Below are 16,918 nucleotides of genomic sequence, written 5' to 3'. Positions count from 1 at the left end.
AATATATGATTTTGCTAGGATAAAAACAGATCACACGGTAGTTTATTACATAACAGAAGATTATTACAATTCATTCACACATATCATAAACAATTGAAGCCATAAAATAAAGCTCTGAAATTAAGTCAAGAATGAAATCTCTAAAGTGTAAAAATGAAATTTCAACTTTACATATTACCTATCAGAAATTAAGTGCATAATTCAGGAACAGGCAAAAGTGAGAATAAATCAAGAGAAAAAATAAATTAACACCAACTTGGATTTTTATTTAATTTTTACCTTCTTAATCAAAACTTTATTATTACCCTTTACCTTACTTTATTACGAAAAACTATTGTGTGATATTATTAGATTTCAAATAAGCAATTTATATTAGAAGTTAGAGAAAAACAAATTAATCATGATCATTTTTCTAATATATTCTTGATATGATTTGTGTGTTTCTTTTACTGCCCTCAATAGTGTTGTGGTGATCTTCCAACACTCCTCCAGAATTTCGAATGGTATCTTTGATTAGTCTAAGAGACATGATAGTATTCTCATGGTGACTCACATTAAGCATTGCTTTATTTATCGAAAAACCTCTCTCAGGATCAGAATTCCCATGTGGCAAAATTAAAACAGTTTTAATTAATGTAGTTAAATTCTTATATTTTAGATTATTGCTTTTTTATTTATAATTAGCCTATAACTCTAATTTTTTAGGAACACCAACAAAATTTTATCAGATTTTTAGGAATTTTAGGGTTTGCACATAGTTTTAGGAATTTTATGAATTTTAGGGGGAATGCTAAAACAAATTTTCACTTCTAACTCACTAGAATTACTTAATAACATTAATATCTTGTGAAATACGGCAGATTTGAGCTCAGAAATTATCTAATTTACTTCTTTTATTGAAAACAAAATTAACCGTTTGAAAATATCGCCTCACAGAATAAGCTATAGTAAGCAGATGCAAACTTTCTAACCGGAATTGGAGCAGGTATTGAGTTCGAGATTGTTATTGTTTACATTTATATAGAAAACATCATCCATATTACAATTTGTATTCATGCATTTTTAAAACCCAATTTCACAATTAATATTTGAGCAATTTCAAAATCAAACAATGTGATTCATATTTCTGTAATTCATTAAAAATAGTTTACAAACAAATTCTAAGGATAAAAAACAAAGAAAGAGCCAGTTTTGTAACCTACTTATAATTATTAATTACCAAAGATTATTATAATTTTGCAGCTAGTTTAGAATTGGGTGCGCGGATAGTTTATTTATTATTTTTTCATCTTACTCTGATCATTAGATCAAACGTTATTAAAGTGTTATAACATTTTTATTTTGCGCTTTGTTCAGTTCCTTTACTTCATTTCTACAAAACTTCTAGAAATTCATATTAATAGCAGTGATTACAATACTTCCTGTATACAAAAACTATATATAAAAAAAATTGTCAATTCTTCTCAGGTACTTTTGTTGATAAGTTATAGTTTCATAATGCACATACCCAGTATCATCACTATCATCAGAACTTTCTTCTGAAAATATTGAGGACATGCTATTGACAGATTCTTCTCCATCAGATGCTCCTAAATTTAAAGATTTATGGCGAGAAGGCAGCAAAATACTTGATGGGAAACTCCCTTTTCTAGTGTGAATATAATTGTTACTTTCTGAAAAATTATTAAAAAACAGTTACTCTGAAAATTAATATATTATTGCAATCAAAGCACAGAAATAATAAGCATAGAAATATGCAATAAAGAAAGACAAAAATTTTTGATGTAAATCAAAAAAGAAAAAGGATGGTATTAAACTTCTTTTCCAAGTATGTATGCAAGTGTTATGTTCGAAAACAAAGCATAAAACATTAATAGAAACATTTTATATTATCACTATCTCGAGTGCTCTAAAAAACTGCATAGTTAGGAATTTTTTAAGGATAGGCAAGATAGTTTTATGCTTTTAATAATAACAATAATATGAAATAAATATAACAATACAATAACAATACATATGAAATAAATGACATGAATATTTTTGTCCTATTTGCTTTAATTCATGATGTCAGAAGCAGATTTTTGAGCAACAGTAGAGAAAAAAAAGTTGCGTCCTATTGTTGAAAAGTTTTTGAAAAAAAGCATAAGCAACAAACACAATGTCTACTTAAAATTTTTGAAATTGGGAATAAAAGATCTATAATAAAGAACAAGATTCTTTAAATTTTTAAAATATTATTAAAGAATTTTTTTTGTGTAAATAAAGTTTTATGCATTAAGCTTTACAAGATTTGAGTTCAAGATTTGAGTTGAGTCTTTGCTTAATTTTTATATACTACTTATATAACATCCATTTTAGTTTCAATGGCAAATGTCATTACACTGAGCATTGACTCTATTTCAATATTTTTACGGAAAAAATTCTTTTCCCACAATTAGAGCAAGACTTATCTACAAGAATACCATATAAAGTAGAAGGCACTTGCAGACTGAAACTATAGATAATAGTCAGGCTATATATACTTTGAAAGAGAATTTTTACGATCTTCAACTGGTACAGCATAAAAAAAATAATGGGGTACTATTATTAGATCATAATATACAAATAATACCAAATTTAATTAAATGCCAAATTTATATACCATATACCACCATTTACAACCATATTATGATGCAAATTATTCCTTTTTAAAGTTGATTACATAAAACTATAGATTACAGACAAAATTTTGGTTAATAAAGAAAAATAAGTTTAATAACAACTGAGAATATACTGTCAAATTTTGAAATACATAATTCATTTAGAATTTTTTTTTTATCAAATTATTGCTTGTAATAAACTTATTACTTGTTGTCAGAAAATTTTAGAGAAATAAGAATGCAAACAAAATAAAATGTTAACCATAAACTAAAGAAAAATCATTCCATAAAAGAATTGTAATGAAGTTTAGAACTTTGTCAACTGCTCAGAATTTAGTAAAGTGTCCTTTTTTTGAGGTTCAGATTTTAGAAAAAAGTTCTTAAACAGACCTAATTTCTATCTAGATTGACACCTTTTTCAAAATAAAATTTTTTCACTTTTTAGAAAGCGAACCACCAAGTATTCTGTGTGGATAAATTAGGTCCACACTAATGGTATACAACCATATAGCAAACATTCATGGTCACAAATTTAATGGGTTTTTGACCTTCAAAGTGGCACAAGCCTTGGCTATAACAAATGTGGCTTGTGGAGATCCTTCTGCAATTAGGGTTGAAAGATGTATGTCCATTTAGAATGTAAAAAGCCTTTTATTTCAATTTACTTTCATGGTATTTTAGAGAGAAATTAAATTGCACTGCGTATATCTTCCAGTGTCTGTCCTTGACCTTATACATAACATAAAAAATAAATGTCAAAAATCTTAACACTGTACCGTTGAACAATACAAAAAAATTTCCAATAGTGCACTAAGATTAGTTTAAAGAATATCGTAGCTGTAAAATAAATTTTTTCTAGCCTATTTGATACTGATTATTGGAGGCAAAATCACTACAAAATTCTTGAATTTGCTAACATGCAGTAAAATTTTGAACAAGTGAATTTTTTTATTATTTTGAACCTAAGTACTGATTTTTATAACAATTGATATAAAAATAACAATATCAAAGATAAACATTTTTGGCAATACATTTTTAATAAAAAGCTATGTAGAAATATAGGACATCAAAAAATATCAAACAAACTAAACAAGTAAGACTCTTTTTGATGGGAAAGAAGGCATCGGAAAATGTTTGTCTTGCAAAGTAGGCAGAAAAAGAAAAAAAATCATGAGAAACTATGGTTTAACCCCTTTAAGTGGCCTTAATTCTTCTTCACTAAAAAAATATTTTTTGGCTCTATTTATTGTACAATACTAATTGAACAAATTATATTTCATTCTGATGTCTGCATAATAATTATGTACAAAAATTTGGAACAATTTGTAGATTGATAAAATTGATAATCAGGGTTAAGGAACTAACTGATGACATAGAAGTATGAAATTATTTTTAAAAAAGGATTGTTTTACTAATTCATTCGAATTTTATAGTCTTAGTATTTTATATTAGACTTATGAAAAATATAAGTTGATGATTTTACATTTCCTGCTAAATGTGGAAAGTGAATAATGGTTGAAGAATATACTATTAATGTTTAATTGGGTAATTTTACTTTATATGTGGAACAATTAGAAATTAAAATTTGCTACACAGCTTAATATTTCTTTTACGAACATGCATGAAACTTTTTAAATATTTTCAGTTAGTAATAAGAAATTTGAGATAAAGATATAAAAATTATTAAACTATGTAATAATTTTATGGTGTCATGTATAGGGGAGTATTGATACATATATTAAAGATACAAATTTCTACACCATTTAAAGGAATGCAATTTTAAATGGGAAAAAAATGTGCAAAATCGGTCAAATAGTTCCAAAGGAATCAGATTTTTTAAAAATCGTATTTTTAAAATTTGATTTTTCAGGAAGAATTCGATTGATTTCACTTAACTTTGTATTTTGCCATTTAAAGGGCAATCATTAAAATGATGTAAAAATATGTATACCTTACAATTGAATTTTTTTGACCATTATTAAATAAAATAATAAAAAAATTATAAATGTTACTAAAAGTTATATTTTGTATGGATAAAATTTTTTTTTAATTGTGTTCAAAAATTTTTCAATTCACTCAAGATGTTTTTGAGATGTGATGAAATACGTAAAATGTAAAATTAACATTATGGGGTCCATACTTTTGACCGCTCTCCAAAACAAACTATTGGGACCATATTTCCCAGATTGTGGCTATTGAAAAAATGTATGTTTATTCAAAGAAAGTATGCTTTTGTGTCTGATTTCATAACTTAAAATATTGTCTGCACTGATTAATTAGCATATTTAAAGTCACCCCTTTAAACCATTAAGATTGATTCCTAAACAGAAAGATCCAATCATTAGATCAAAAGTTTTTCAGCGTTGTCCATTTACTCTTTGAGCACTGTACATTAAAAATCAACATTAAATCGAACAAGGATAAGAAATTAAGATATTTAAAGCTACATGTAAAGAATATTTTTTCTTTTATTAAAATAGGAAAATTTAAAAACAGGAAATTTACTATTATTTCTCAATGGAACATAACATTCAAACCTGTTTTTACATCTTCCAATTCAGTTTAAAAGGATGTCAAAATCTTCATTTTCATCCTGGAAAAAGTCATACTCACCATAAACAGCTGGGTATAAATTATTGATGTAAGTGTGATCAAATAGACTCATGTCTGTTGAACTAATAGGCAATATCCAACTTTGTCCACCTTCAACTAAACCTGGCAATGCATACTGAGGCAGTTCAAAATTTGAAGAAGGATTTTCCTGAGTTAGACCACATCTTAAATTTCCTATCCAACCATGCTCAAATTCTTCAATTTCTAATAAAAATATTTCACCTGGTTGAAGAGGTTCTCTTGAAAACGTAATCCCATATGCATAGCCTGACTTGCGATATGCAACTGTATTGTTTTCAGAGAGTATTATATTTCGGCCATGATATTGGTGAAATGTAACAGGTGCCGCATAAGTATCTTGCTCTTCCATCAGCTTACAATTGAACTTACACTGAAAAGATATCATACTTTGTAACAGAACATTTCATGTACTAATTTCTTAAAAAAAATAATATATACCATAAATCAGTAACAACTAAAATAATTAAATGATGGAGCATAGGTGCCAACTTGTCATTGAGAAAATTTTTACTTTCTGGTAACATGTATATTTTAATGTATAAATCTTAATTTCAAAAGTTAAATCATAATTTTTTTTATCTACTTTATTCTACAAGTCAATAATTTAAACATATAAATAAGGGATACATTAGTTTCATACTATTGCTTTAAATCACAGTTGGCAAAAAACATATTTTTCTTTAAAAAAAAAAATCTGATTTTATTTAAATTCGATTTTTTGATTTAAACCAGATTTTTTAATAATAAAATCAGATTTTTTTATATTTACCAGCCAAATCATTTTACAAAAAAATGCATTAATACTATTTTAAAACAGTAGTAAAGCTGAAATTGCTAATATTTCTAATTAAAATATTTACAATGATCATTCAATTATTACAAACTAATTACTGAATAAATAAATCATGGTTAATTTTGCTCAAGCTATACATCCCAAGACGAGGAAGCAATTTGTTAGTTAGATATCCAACGAAGAGTAAATTAGTTTAGATCTGAATACATTAAAGGAAAAAAAATATTCTAAGTTTCTCTGAGTAGAACAAATCTTTCTTCATTATTGATATACATTAACTATAGATTTAATAAGTGTTAAAAGCACTTGTATTTAAATAAATATAAAACTAAATGAGTATAATTATCACTAAATCTTTTTACACATAACTAATAGAAAATTATGACTGAAACAGTATTTTCATGCCACTCTTTTTTTATTTATTAGACTACAGTGTAACGTCCCATATCCGGACGTCCCTTTCCCGGAAGGGTCGATTTCCCGGACACTTTTTAACAATCAAAATAAACATCTCTCCATCATCCCCTTTCCTTAAAAAAAAAAGTCTTTTGACACATTTTCTCTTTTTCTAGATTGCACTGAACCTCTGATTTATGCATCGAACCCATAAATCACCAGAAAGGGGAAGTGAAGATCTACCAAGATCATTGAGTGACGCTCCTCCCTTGGAAAGTAGGAAAAAGAGGGAGATTTGTTTTCAAAAGACCGCAACTGAGTCCCCCTCCCCTCCTTTCCCATGCAGGTGGCTAGTAAAAGAGGCATTTCCTGGAACCTTTTTATTGAAAGAAGAAATACTGTGGAAAACTGTAAACGGGGTAAGCGTTAAGGTGGAGGGGGAGTCAAAATGGAAAATTTGAATAGGTCTAAAAGGATATACGTCCTTGAGAAACAAAACATTCGTTCTTCCCCATACCATGTAATATTTAGGAGGCGGGGGGAAAAAGGGGGTAACATTCTCTCTTTAGCAGATTCTTTCAGTCATAGAAGAAAAAATAAAGAGAACCCGATCAGCGTGCCCCGCCTTTATGCTTGATTGATAGCCAATGATTGGAGAGAAAACAATAATTTGTTACTTCCCCACCCTCAACTTAAATGATCTCCTCTTTACACTTATTTTCTTTCACAAATAAGGAGGAAATGAATTTTTCTCCTCCACCTACCCACCTTAATGAATGACGGGAATTTCCCTTTCTTGCTTGAATCATTCTAGTTAAAAATGGCGGATTATTATTTTCATATGTCAATTTTTTTTCGTTTTCTATATTTTAAGCAATAATATTTTTTTTCTAATATTTCATATTTTATTGATTAGATATTCTAATACTAAAACATTATTCCCCTTAAAAATAATGTTTATTTATTTTTTGCTTCTTAGATTTAGATCATTTTAAGCTTTGTTCCAGAATGACATGAATTTCCCCTTCCTGCTTGAATCGTTCTAGTTCAAAATGGCGGATTAATATTTTCATAACTGTTAAATTTTTTTCGTTTTCCATATTTTCAGCAATAATATTTTTTTTCTAATATTTTATATTTGATTGATTAGATATTCTAATGCTAAAACATTATTCCCCTTAAAAATAATGTTTATTTATTTTTTGCTTCTTAGATTCAGATCGTTTATTAAATCATTTTAAGCTTTGTTTACCTTGGGGGTCAATTATACGAAAAAATCTATTATACGGACTTTTGGAAGTCCCACTGATTCCGGATACGCGACTTTACACTGTATTATGAAATACAGTAGGGAACCGATTATCCGGAACGATCGGGACCATCGCTATTCCGGATAAATGATTTTTTGGGTTTTCTGAATCGCTACAAAAAGCCGTTTTTTTATTGTTAAAACCAACTGGAAAAAAAAATATTTGGAAATAATCTTAAAAAGAAGAAAAAGCGATGTTGTAATAAATACACTAATGATTATTTCCAAAATGATGGTAAGGTAAACATCTTTCAAAAAAGAAAGAAAAATCTTAAAATCTTATGAGGAAAAAAAAATTTTTTTTTTTTTAAATGGCGGGAAAATTTATCGAATTTCGTTTCTGTTTCTTGGTTTTCCGGTTTTCTGATTTCCGGATAGCGGGTTCTATACTGTATAATAATTTACATACAGCCTTTTTCATTATTTCTTTGGATAAAAGATTCATTTTCAATGAAGTCCGACTTTAAAAAACATCGCAGACTAAAGAATATAATAATAAATAATATAAAATTATTTTCAACTTCATGATTTATTTTTCATCAATGCTCATTTTTCACCAATGTCTCATCAATATTTATTTAAATCAATGTTCTTTTTTTAAAAAAAATCAAAATTGATTCAAATCACAATTTAAAACATGCAAATCCTGTTTTAAATGTTGGCAAAATAGCTTCATTATTAAAAAGTTTTTAACACCTCAAGTATTATAATACAAATACTTTATGAAGTTGGCAGCAATTATAATACGAACACACACAAGTTGGCAGCAATGAAGGAGTAGCAAAATATTGGCACACAGTTTGACATTATTTAGTTTACTATCATAGAAAATAAAATAGTTCATAAATATATTTTTAAATACAGTTCATAAAGTTAAATTATAAAAAAATTACTTTCAAGCAAAATATGTTTAAAGGTAAATTCTAATGCATAGTAACAGCCCGTAATGAGCCATGGGGGTCATAGAGGTTAAGCTCAACAATTTTGTGACCAATGGTATTATATTAACCATGTGGTCAGCACTCTGTGCACATGCTGCCTTTAATTCCCAGACAAGCTGGTATCCATTGATCTGAAGTTGGTGGACTTCAAGCCGACACTGACAATCGAACCATAGTTCTTCACAAAGACAGTTCAGTGCCTTAACAACTGAGCCAATGCAGCCATTGAACTGAAAGCACTACTAATGCATAGTACAGCTTTTAATTTACAGTTACAATGAAACCTGTTGACAACTTATCTAAATTGATCTTAATGATCAAGTAGCATACAGACATAAAACAATGAAATTTCTCCTTATAAGTTGACAACTTGTCTAAACGTACTTTTAATTTTTTCTTAGAGGTGGTCAACATAGGTCTTACTATGCTAAACAAATAAATAAATTTTACTAGAGAAGATGTTCTTTTATATATACAAGAGCAAAGCAGTGCTCAAAGAAAGGAAAACAGGGATAAATGCTCGAGGGCAACTGAGGACCCAGTCGAAATTCTTTATAAAAAATGTAGAATTATTTAATTAACAAAATTTTAACAGCAAATTCCAAAGAATTATCTCACATACATTTAGACTGACATAAAAAAATCATAATACCAAGGAGTTGCACTAGATAGGCTTACTTATACAACTAAAAGATGTCTATTCAAATTTCATTCTTGGTGCAAGCATCACCACTGTGAACATGCAAATCAGGGTTGCTTTGAATATGTGCTCTACAGTTTCTGAGCATTACTTTTCATTAAATTTTGACATAGTGAGTTGTTGTTAGTCAAGAATGCCTTTAAGAAAATGAAAAAGCCATTATCAAAAGCTCACTGACTTTGAAAGTGGTCGCGTAATAGGGTTGCAAGAATGTGGATCTTCAATCAGCGATATTGCAGAAAGACTGAAGGTACTACTTCAAGACCAGGTTGTGGACAGCCATACAGCAATACTCAAAGGGAAGACCGCTCCGTATGGCTGTGACCCTGTATTGATAATTAATATTTAATGTTAAAATTACAATCTCAGTGTTGTTATGGTAATATTCAAGTTTATCCAAGAATACATTTCAAATGGAATATAATAAAACCTGTTAAGTTGACCACATCTGCATGTTGATCACCTGTCTAAGTTGATCATAATGATTATGTAGCATACTGGTATAAAGCAATTCCTTTATATGCTGATCATTGTCTAAGTGAACCCTTAAATTTAGTCCTTCGAACGATCTAGTCATACAGGTTTTACTGTATCTAAAAAAATATTTATAGAATATGGGAATGTACATGGGTTGAACATGTAAGATAAGTCCACTGTAATCTATAAGTGGTGAAAACTTGAAAAGTATAATACTGACAATCACACATACATTGAATGATTAAAATGCAAAATTAAATATAGGATTATGAATTTTGGAATAATATTCTTTTTAAGATAAAAAAGAATTATAAAGAAATTATATTTATAAAAGAACAATAAAAAAATGTCACTTACTCTTGAAATTTGCCGAATGCCCACAATATCTTCATCTTCTTTACACATTTACTAGCAGAGCTAAAATCTTACAAATAATATTTCTCTAATGACAAAATTCTTTCTAAAAAGGAAAATAAAAAATTTGAAATAGCATTCTTTTTGAAAAAAGGTATTAATTACAAAGTGGCACACCAAAGTGGCACACAAACACCAAAAAAAAAAAAAAAAAAAAAAAAAAAAAAAAAAAAAAAAANAAAAAAAAAAAATCCTCGACTTTTTTAGGTTGATTTTATTTCTGATAATTGTAACTGATGACAAATTTTATTTTTAATTTTAAAATCAGGCCACATTCTTACACATGAAAATATTACAAACACTTATAACACTTATAAATTCAGCGGGGCTAGTTCATAAAAATCCGATCATTATAGCAAAAATTATTCAGAATGTTCACTTTTTATTTTGCGCACTGCTCACTATACTAATTGATAAACTTAATGATTCAAAAGGTTGACATTAAGATATGCTAATTAATTAGTTCTTCTATCAATTAAGTTATAGAATCAAACAAAAAAATTTACTTTTTCTGAATGAATATATCTTTTTTTCAACAGATTTGGATTTTTGACAGTTAAAATATAGGGGGAAGCTGCAATCTGAAAAATATGATACCAATAGTTTAGACAGGAGATGGACTAAATGCGTTTTAATATTAAATTTATTGTTAATTTCACATTATGGATTTTTTTGCCGCATCTTAGGCCTTTTTTTAAGAGAATCAAAAAAATTTAACACAATTATACAATTCTTTTATCTAAAGATAATTCCGTTAAAAAAAATCATAGTAATTATATGTTATTTTAATTACTAAGGGTAAAAATATTTTTGAATTGTAAGGTATAAAAATTTTAAAAACTATTATAAACTGTGTAATTTAAAATTATATAATGCAAAATTTTAATAAAATTGGTTAAATAGTTTCCAAGTAACAAAACTATTTAATCAACTTCGTTTAACTTTTATATTTTGCCATTTTAAATGTCTTAGTTCAAAGGAAAATAAGAATTTGTGCCCTTTACAATTCTAAATTTATTTAGACTATTATTAAATAAAGAAATAGTTATAAAAAATTATTTTTTACATAGTCTTAGGACAAAAGAATTTTTTAATTGTGAGCAAAACATTTTCGATTAACATTTTGATGACTAAATTCTTAATGGTTCTGCTGACCAAACTACTGAAACCATATTTATTATGATAACCAAATGCTATAATAAATAGATAAATATACTACAGTAAAATATGGCATATTTTGTGTGCCAAAAATCCAAATCTGTCGACAAAAAAGAGGTACACATATTCAGAGAATTCTGTAACTTAATTAGTACTAATCAATTAGCATATTTGAGGTAATTAAGATTAGCACTAAGCATTAAAATCTGATCCTTAAAAAAGTCAGGTGATATATTTTTTTTTTTGCTCATTGTATAGACAAAATGTAGTTATAACAATTAAAAAGCCAAATTTAGATCAAATTTGGGTCAATTAAAAAGCTCTTCACATATTATTTAATCAATAAAAATTAACCCTTTTTTAAATTGTTTTATGATAAAAAAAGATACTTAAAAAATTATTTTATTCTAAATATAGATCTTTCACAAAATAATTTATCCTAAAATCAGACTTTTTTCAAATAAAATAATGACTAACAGTAACATAAAACACTAAACAGAGTTGATGGTATCATTAATTTATAATTTCATAAGTACTAATTCTTGAAACCCATGGTTTCTGTGGTTTTTATAAAAACAAGACATTACATCAAAAGCACAAAATAGAAATCTGACAGCAAAAACAAAATCTATATCTATTTTAGATTCAGAAAATTGTGAGTGGATTTTTCATAAATTCTCATAACTAGGTACTTTAAAAAAAAAAATTACAGAACAGACAAGTGGCATTTGAGATTTTTTATAAAATCACATAATTAAAAAAATGATTTTTTACAAAAACAGGACTTTAAATAAAAAGGCTGGATTGATTCTTGAAAATGGAAACTATTCCAATAACTAAATAAATAAAGATGGTATAGGATCCAATTCTTGCTTTAGAATACTTTCTATTAAAAAAATCAGAAAAAATTTCTTATCTCAGAAATTGTACCTTGTAAATAAATTATAAAATTACACTATTTAAACAGTACAGGAAAAAAATCATTTTATCCATTTGATTCTTATGAACACAAATTATCTAAGGCAATGGATGGTTGCCCGTGTAAAGCTAAGCACAGATGGTACTAGGGGTTAAAATTCTTCATAAGACTTTTACGGGTTACTACTTTTGATTGATTTTTACACCTTAACTTGTAAAAGTGCACCGTCCAATACTATTATACTTGTAGTGTTCCTAATATAACATGTTCTTTCAACCTAACTTCCGATAAAAAACAACAACAATTGAATTCAGAAGAGTCCGCAAGCTTGCTATGATGCTACCCAAAAAATAAACGGCGCTATTTTACACAAATATACAAAATAAGGGATAACACTCAAAACATGGCTAACCTTACACTTTTATGCAGTGATATTAATTTCATTAAATTTGTTTTAGGCTCATAACCAGTTATAATTTATAAATTATAGAAACTCTTACGAATGACAAAATTATGCGTAAATTTAAACACGAATCAGAATACTAAAACTTCCTAGAATATTAAGCCTATACATACATCGCCTCGTAAGCATAACATAAGTAGAGGGATACACCAGAAGTTTTCTAAATTTCCTTCGATTTCAAGAAGCTTGTTATTGTTTACATTCAGTCAACTAAAAATAGAAAAATTGGATAAACATTTTAAAGATAACATTTTCAAGATAAGCCCAGGGCTGTACTCAAGGGGAGGTGTGAAGACAAGAGCAATTCTCCCAGAGCTGGGTACAAATTAGTTTCTGAAAGTACAATATTTTCATATGTTTGAAAAAAAAATTGCAGAGATTTTTCTTAAAAGATATTTGAAATATTCCAAAAATTTTTCTCATAATTAAGCTTATAACAACTCAAATAACTAAGATTATAAGCCAATCAATATTACGTTATCAGCAAAAATACGCACTAAAAAACTATAGGAAATTATAAATTTAGTAGGTTTTTAAACATTGATATTTTGAGAATCAAAAGGTAAATTACCAGTTAAAAAAGGCTTTTACAAATCAATTAGGTTTTTGGTATTGGTACCTATTCAGACCAACTACCTTCGCCAAGGTGCCAAAGGATTTTTTTTTTTTTAACTTGAGAAAATCATACAAAAAAAGAGCTACAGAGTCCAGAGGTAGCTACAAGTTATTTTTTTTTTTTTTCAAGCTGATCTTCTTTAATGATTTTTTAATTTTTTGCGTGTCACCACTAAAACTTGGCAATATTTTTGTTACAGGTATTGATACGGAAATCATCTAATTTACAAAATATAAAAATTACTTTTGTACTGTAAAAACGTGGAATTTTGACCCAGGACATGTAAAACCTGGGTTCTACCTTAGAAAAGCCAATAAAATTTTTAAACTATATATTTTTAATGGTATATTTTTATAGAAAATTTAAGAGTAATTTTAAATATTGCTTACTTTGAAACATAAGTGTATCTCAGATTATTGCACTCATTAGAACTTTAATTTCACTGCAACCATTCATAATCCTTTGTAAGAAAAATTTTTTTAAAAGTTCCCGTATTGTACCTGCGCCAAAAAATCTTCAAATTTTGGCTATACCCGGGCAGTGGCATGCCAGAAACTAAAAACAACATCACAGAAAGGAAACAACTTAATTGGTAGAATTCAAAGCTCAGATAAACCACTACATATCTCTATTTATTAAGTGAAAAATTCCTTTGGCAACCTTGCAAAGGTAATTGGCGCAAACAGGTACCAATACGGAAATTTTGCAAAAAATTATTGCACCTTTCAAAATAAAAAACGCATTCCCATTACTTGAAAAACAAACTTATGTATGAAGTTTATATACACAGTTGGAAAAAAATATGACTACTTTTAGAGAATTAAGAACACCATTACACAAAATTGCGAATGTAAAAGAATACATTACAATGCATGCATATTAAACTGGAGTAAAATTATTTGCTTAAGTGGTGTGACACCTAGTACCGAAAATATACAGCAGCATAGAAAGATAACACATACCTAATTTATTATTTTCCCTTCACATATTATTATTCGTTTAGTGAAAACTGAAATACGTGTTCAGTCCCTTATCTTTGAGCACTGGCTTGTTTCCTTCCTCAAATTTAGTAAATAATGCCCAAAATTAAGAAATATCAAGAAATTTCAATAAATTTTGTAACATCTAATACAAGGAAATACAAATTATGTACTCAAAAATAACAAAAAAAATCCACAATTAAAGCACTTAGAATCATTGAAATTTTACTTTATAATAAATTGACTTATTAAACGTTATCTCCAACAACATAGTCGGCATCGCATAGAATGTTAAGCTTGTGATGTCATAGCAAGTTTGTTAACATAATACTGTATACACATATATAACTTAAAATGAGATGTCCTTTGTGTTTTGTTTTGAATTATACGCTAATAACGAAAATAAAACTAACTATCATTTTAATTACTATTTTTTAATGTACATGAAAATGCTTTCGACTGCCTTTTTCTGCTCTATACGATCTCCTTTTAAAAACACCACTTAACCGCCTCGGTGACCAGACTAAAAAGTTAAATGTTATACATATAGATAGCGCTTTATAAAATTACTAGGAATTTTGAAACAAACGAATACGCCATCTGGGGATGTCTTTGGCCCTTCCCTCTCCTCCCTCTATTTGGACAGATACGAGTATATTACATGTCACGATGTCTTACTTAAATTTTCAAGATTGAAATCTGGTTGTCATGAGCATGAAATAATTAAAAGAAGTTGTTGGCATCTAAGTTATTTATTTACTTTTCATTTAATGGTAATTTTTTTATCTGTTTTATAAAGATTATATGCGTATGGCTTTTATTAAATTAAAAAGTAATCGTATAATATTTTCTTTATACATATTTCATGACAAAGTTATTTAGTCACCGTCTTATATTTATTAGACGGTAAGTAGTTATACATCCTTTTTAATAAGTTATATTTACTTTCAAATAAATTTTATGAGAAAAAGTATACACGCAACGTAAACAATAAATCACTTAATCACTATTTGAAGTTCACAGACAGTATTATGATTTAACTTTTCACTAAATTGCAAAAATTGAAGGGGATTTAATTATCGAAGATGTCAACCTTCATCTATCAAAAGGTACCTCAAGATAGAATCAAGTTAACATGTCTTATATACTAGTGAATTGGTAATTTATATTTATAGTGGTAGTTAAGTCACATTACTCCCCTTCCAGAATTTTATCAGTGAGAGAATTCGATGAACAAATACCACTAGTTGATTTATGCTGTTTTTCTTATATCATTTTTGCTCATTATATGTTTTCTTCACTTTTGTTTATCTACGACATTTCGCTCATTTTTTCCCTTCATTTTTAATTTATATCATTTCGTTCATTTTTTTTTTGTTTTGTTTATTGCTCGGAAGACTTTCATTTACCTCGTGGGATTTCTTTTTTTTTTTGTTTTTTTGAGTACCATATTTTAACCAAATTAACTGTTTAATGTGGACTATCCATCGATATTGGCAAGTTCATGTCACTTCCGCAGGTCACCATTGAGGGGAATTTAATTATCGACGATGTCAAGCTTCACCTTTAAAAAGTACCTCAAGATAGAATCCAGTTAACATGTCCTACATACTAGTGAATTGGTATTTAATATTTATAGTGCTAGTTACGCCGCAGCCCCCCCCCCTCCANGCCCAGCCCGAGGATCGAACCAGGGACCTGTGGCAGGACAGCGCGAAGCGCTACCGCTCAGCCACCGGGCGTCATGTTCAGCCTAAACTAAGCGAAAAATGTTGAGTCTTGATTTTTAGCATAGGGTGTTGGAAGAGAAGAAAGAGATTTATCTGGAGAAGAACATTTGAGTGTTTGCTTTATGGTCAATTTAAATTTGTTTTTGTTAGAAAATATTGAAATTAATTCACTTAACGGCTAAAACTAAACAGAAGCAAAATATTTTTATTTTCATAATAGTATTAATAATGATTTAGTTAAAGAACAATAAAATGAAAGAAATAGTCAATTTAGCACCCTTTTTCGAATTTTGTACCTATGGCAAAATGACCCACTTGCCATGCCCTAGATACGGCACTGGATGGCTTCCCCGCTTTTGTACCCCGTCGACCTGTGCTTGAAATCGAGCACTTTACAGTATAGCAGTTTAACGAAGACCAATACCGCACACCCTCGGTCCTTACGCATCCTGAGCAAAGTGGTCACCCTTCGCACACTGAGTGCAGCCAGTGATGCTTGACTTTGGTGTTCTACTGGGTACCGTATCTTTACGATTAGTTCACTGCGAGACCATGGTGCAGCTGCTTATGTGCACCAGCTTTTAATCCACAAGTAATCTTCTGTATTGTGGTACATCTATCCGCTGTTACAATGCGGGCTAGCCTCCTAAAATTTTGCTGTTGCCCGCGCAGCTGTCTTTGGTAGTGGTGGTTTTACCGGAACCGATGTATACTCACGGTATACTTTAGACATAAAGAAGCGTGAATAT

General features: G+C 28.6%; 1 protein-coding gene across 7 annotated transcripts in view; it reads right to left on the bottom strand.

Annotated features, from left to right (window-relative positions):
- LOC107443373 (neuralized-like protein 2) overlaps nt 1-15,074 on the bottom strand; it is a 29,626-nt gene extending 14,552 nt beyond the window's left edge. Inside the window, exons 1-5 of one of the 7 annotated variants that reach the window (XM_016057224.4) lie at nt 14,669-15,074; nt 12,957-13,053; nt 10,247-10,349; nt 5,253-5,643; nt 1,508-1,673 (exon numbers count right to left, since the gene is read on the bottom strand). In XM_016057224.4, coding sequence (XP_015912710.1) covers nt 1,508-1,673; nt 5,253-5,643; nt 10,247-10,294 — 605 coding nt within the window. In that variant the 5' untranslated portion in view covers nt 10,295-10,349; nt 12,957-13,053; nt 14,669-15,074. Of the gene's footprint in view, nt 1-1,507; nt 1,674-5,252; nt 5,644-10,246; nt 10,350-12,956; nt 13,054-13,848; nt 13,969-14,421 lie in introns of those variants that run through there. The other 6 variants (XM_071188341.1, XM_071188337.1, XM_071188339.1 and 3 more) reach the window with 6 other exon arrangements.
- Between the last annotated feature and the right edge of the window lie 1,844 nt (nt 15,075-16,918).

Source organism: Parasteatoda tepidariorum, chromosome X2, assembly GCF_043381705.1.
Source record: "Parasteatoda tepidariorum isolate YZ-2023 chromosome X2, CAS_Ptep_4.0, whole genome shotgun sequence".
NCBI lineage: Eukaryota > Metazoa > Arthropoda > Arachnida > Araneae > Theridiidae > Parasteatoda > Parasteatoda tepidariorum.
Note: the sequence above shows the minus strand (reverse complement) of the source record. Positions and strands in the feature narration are given on the sequence as shown.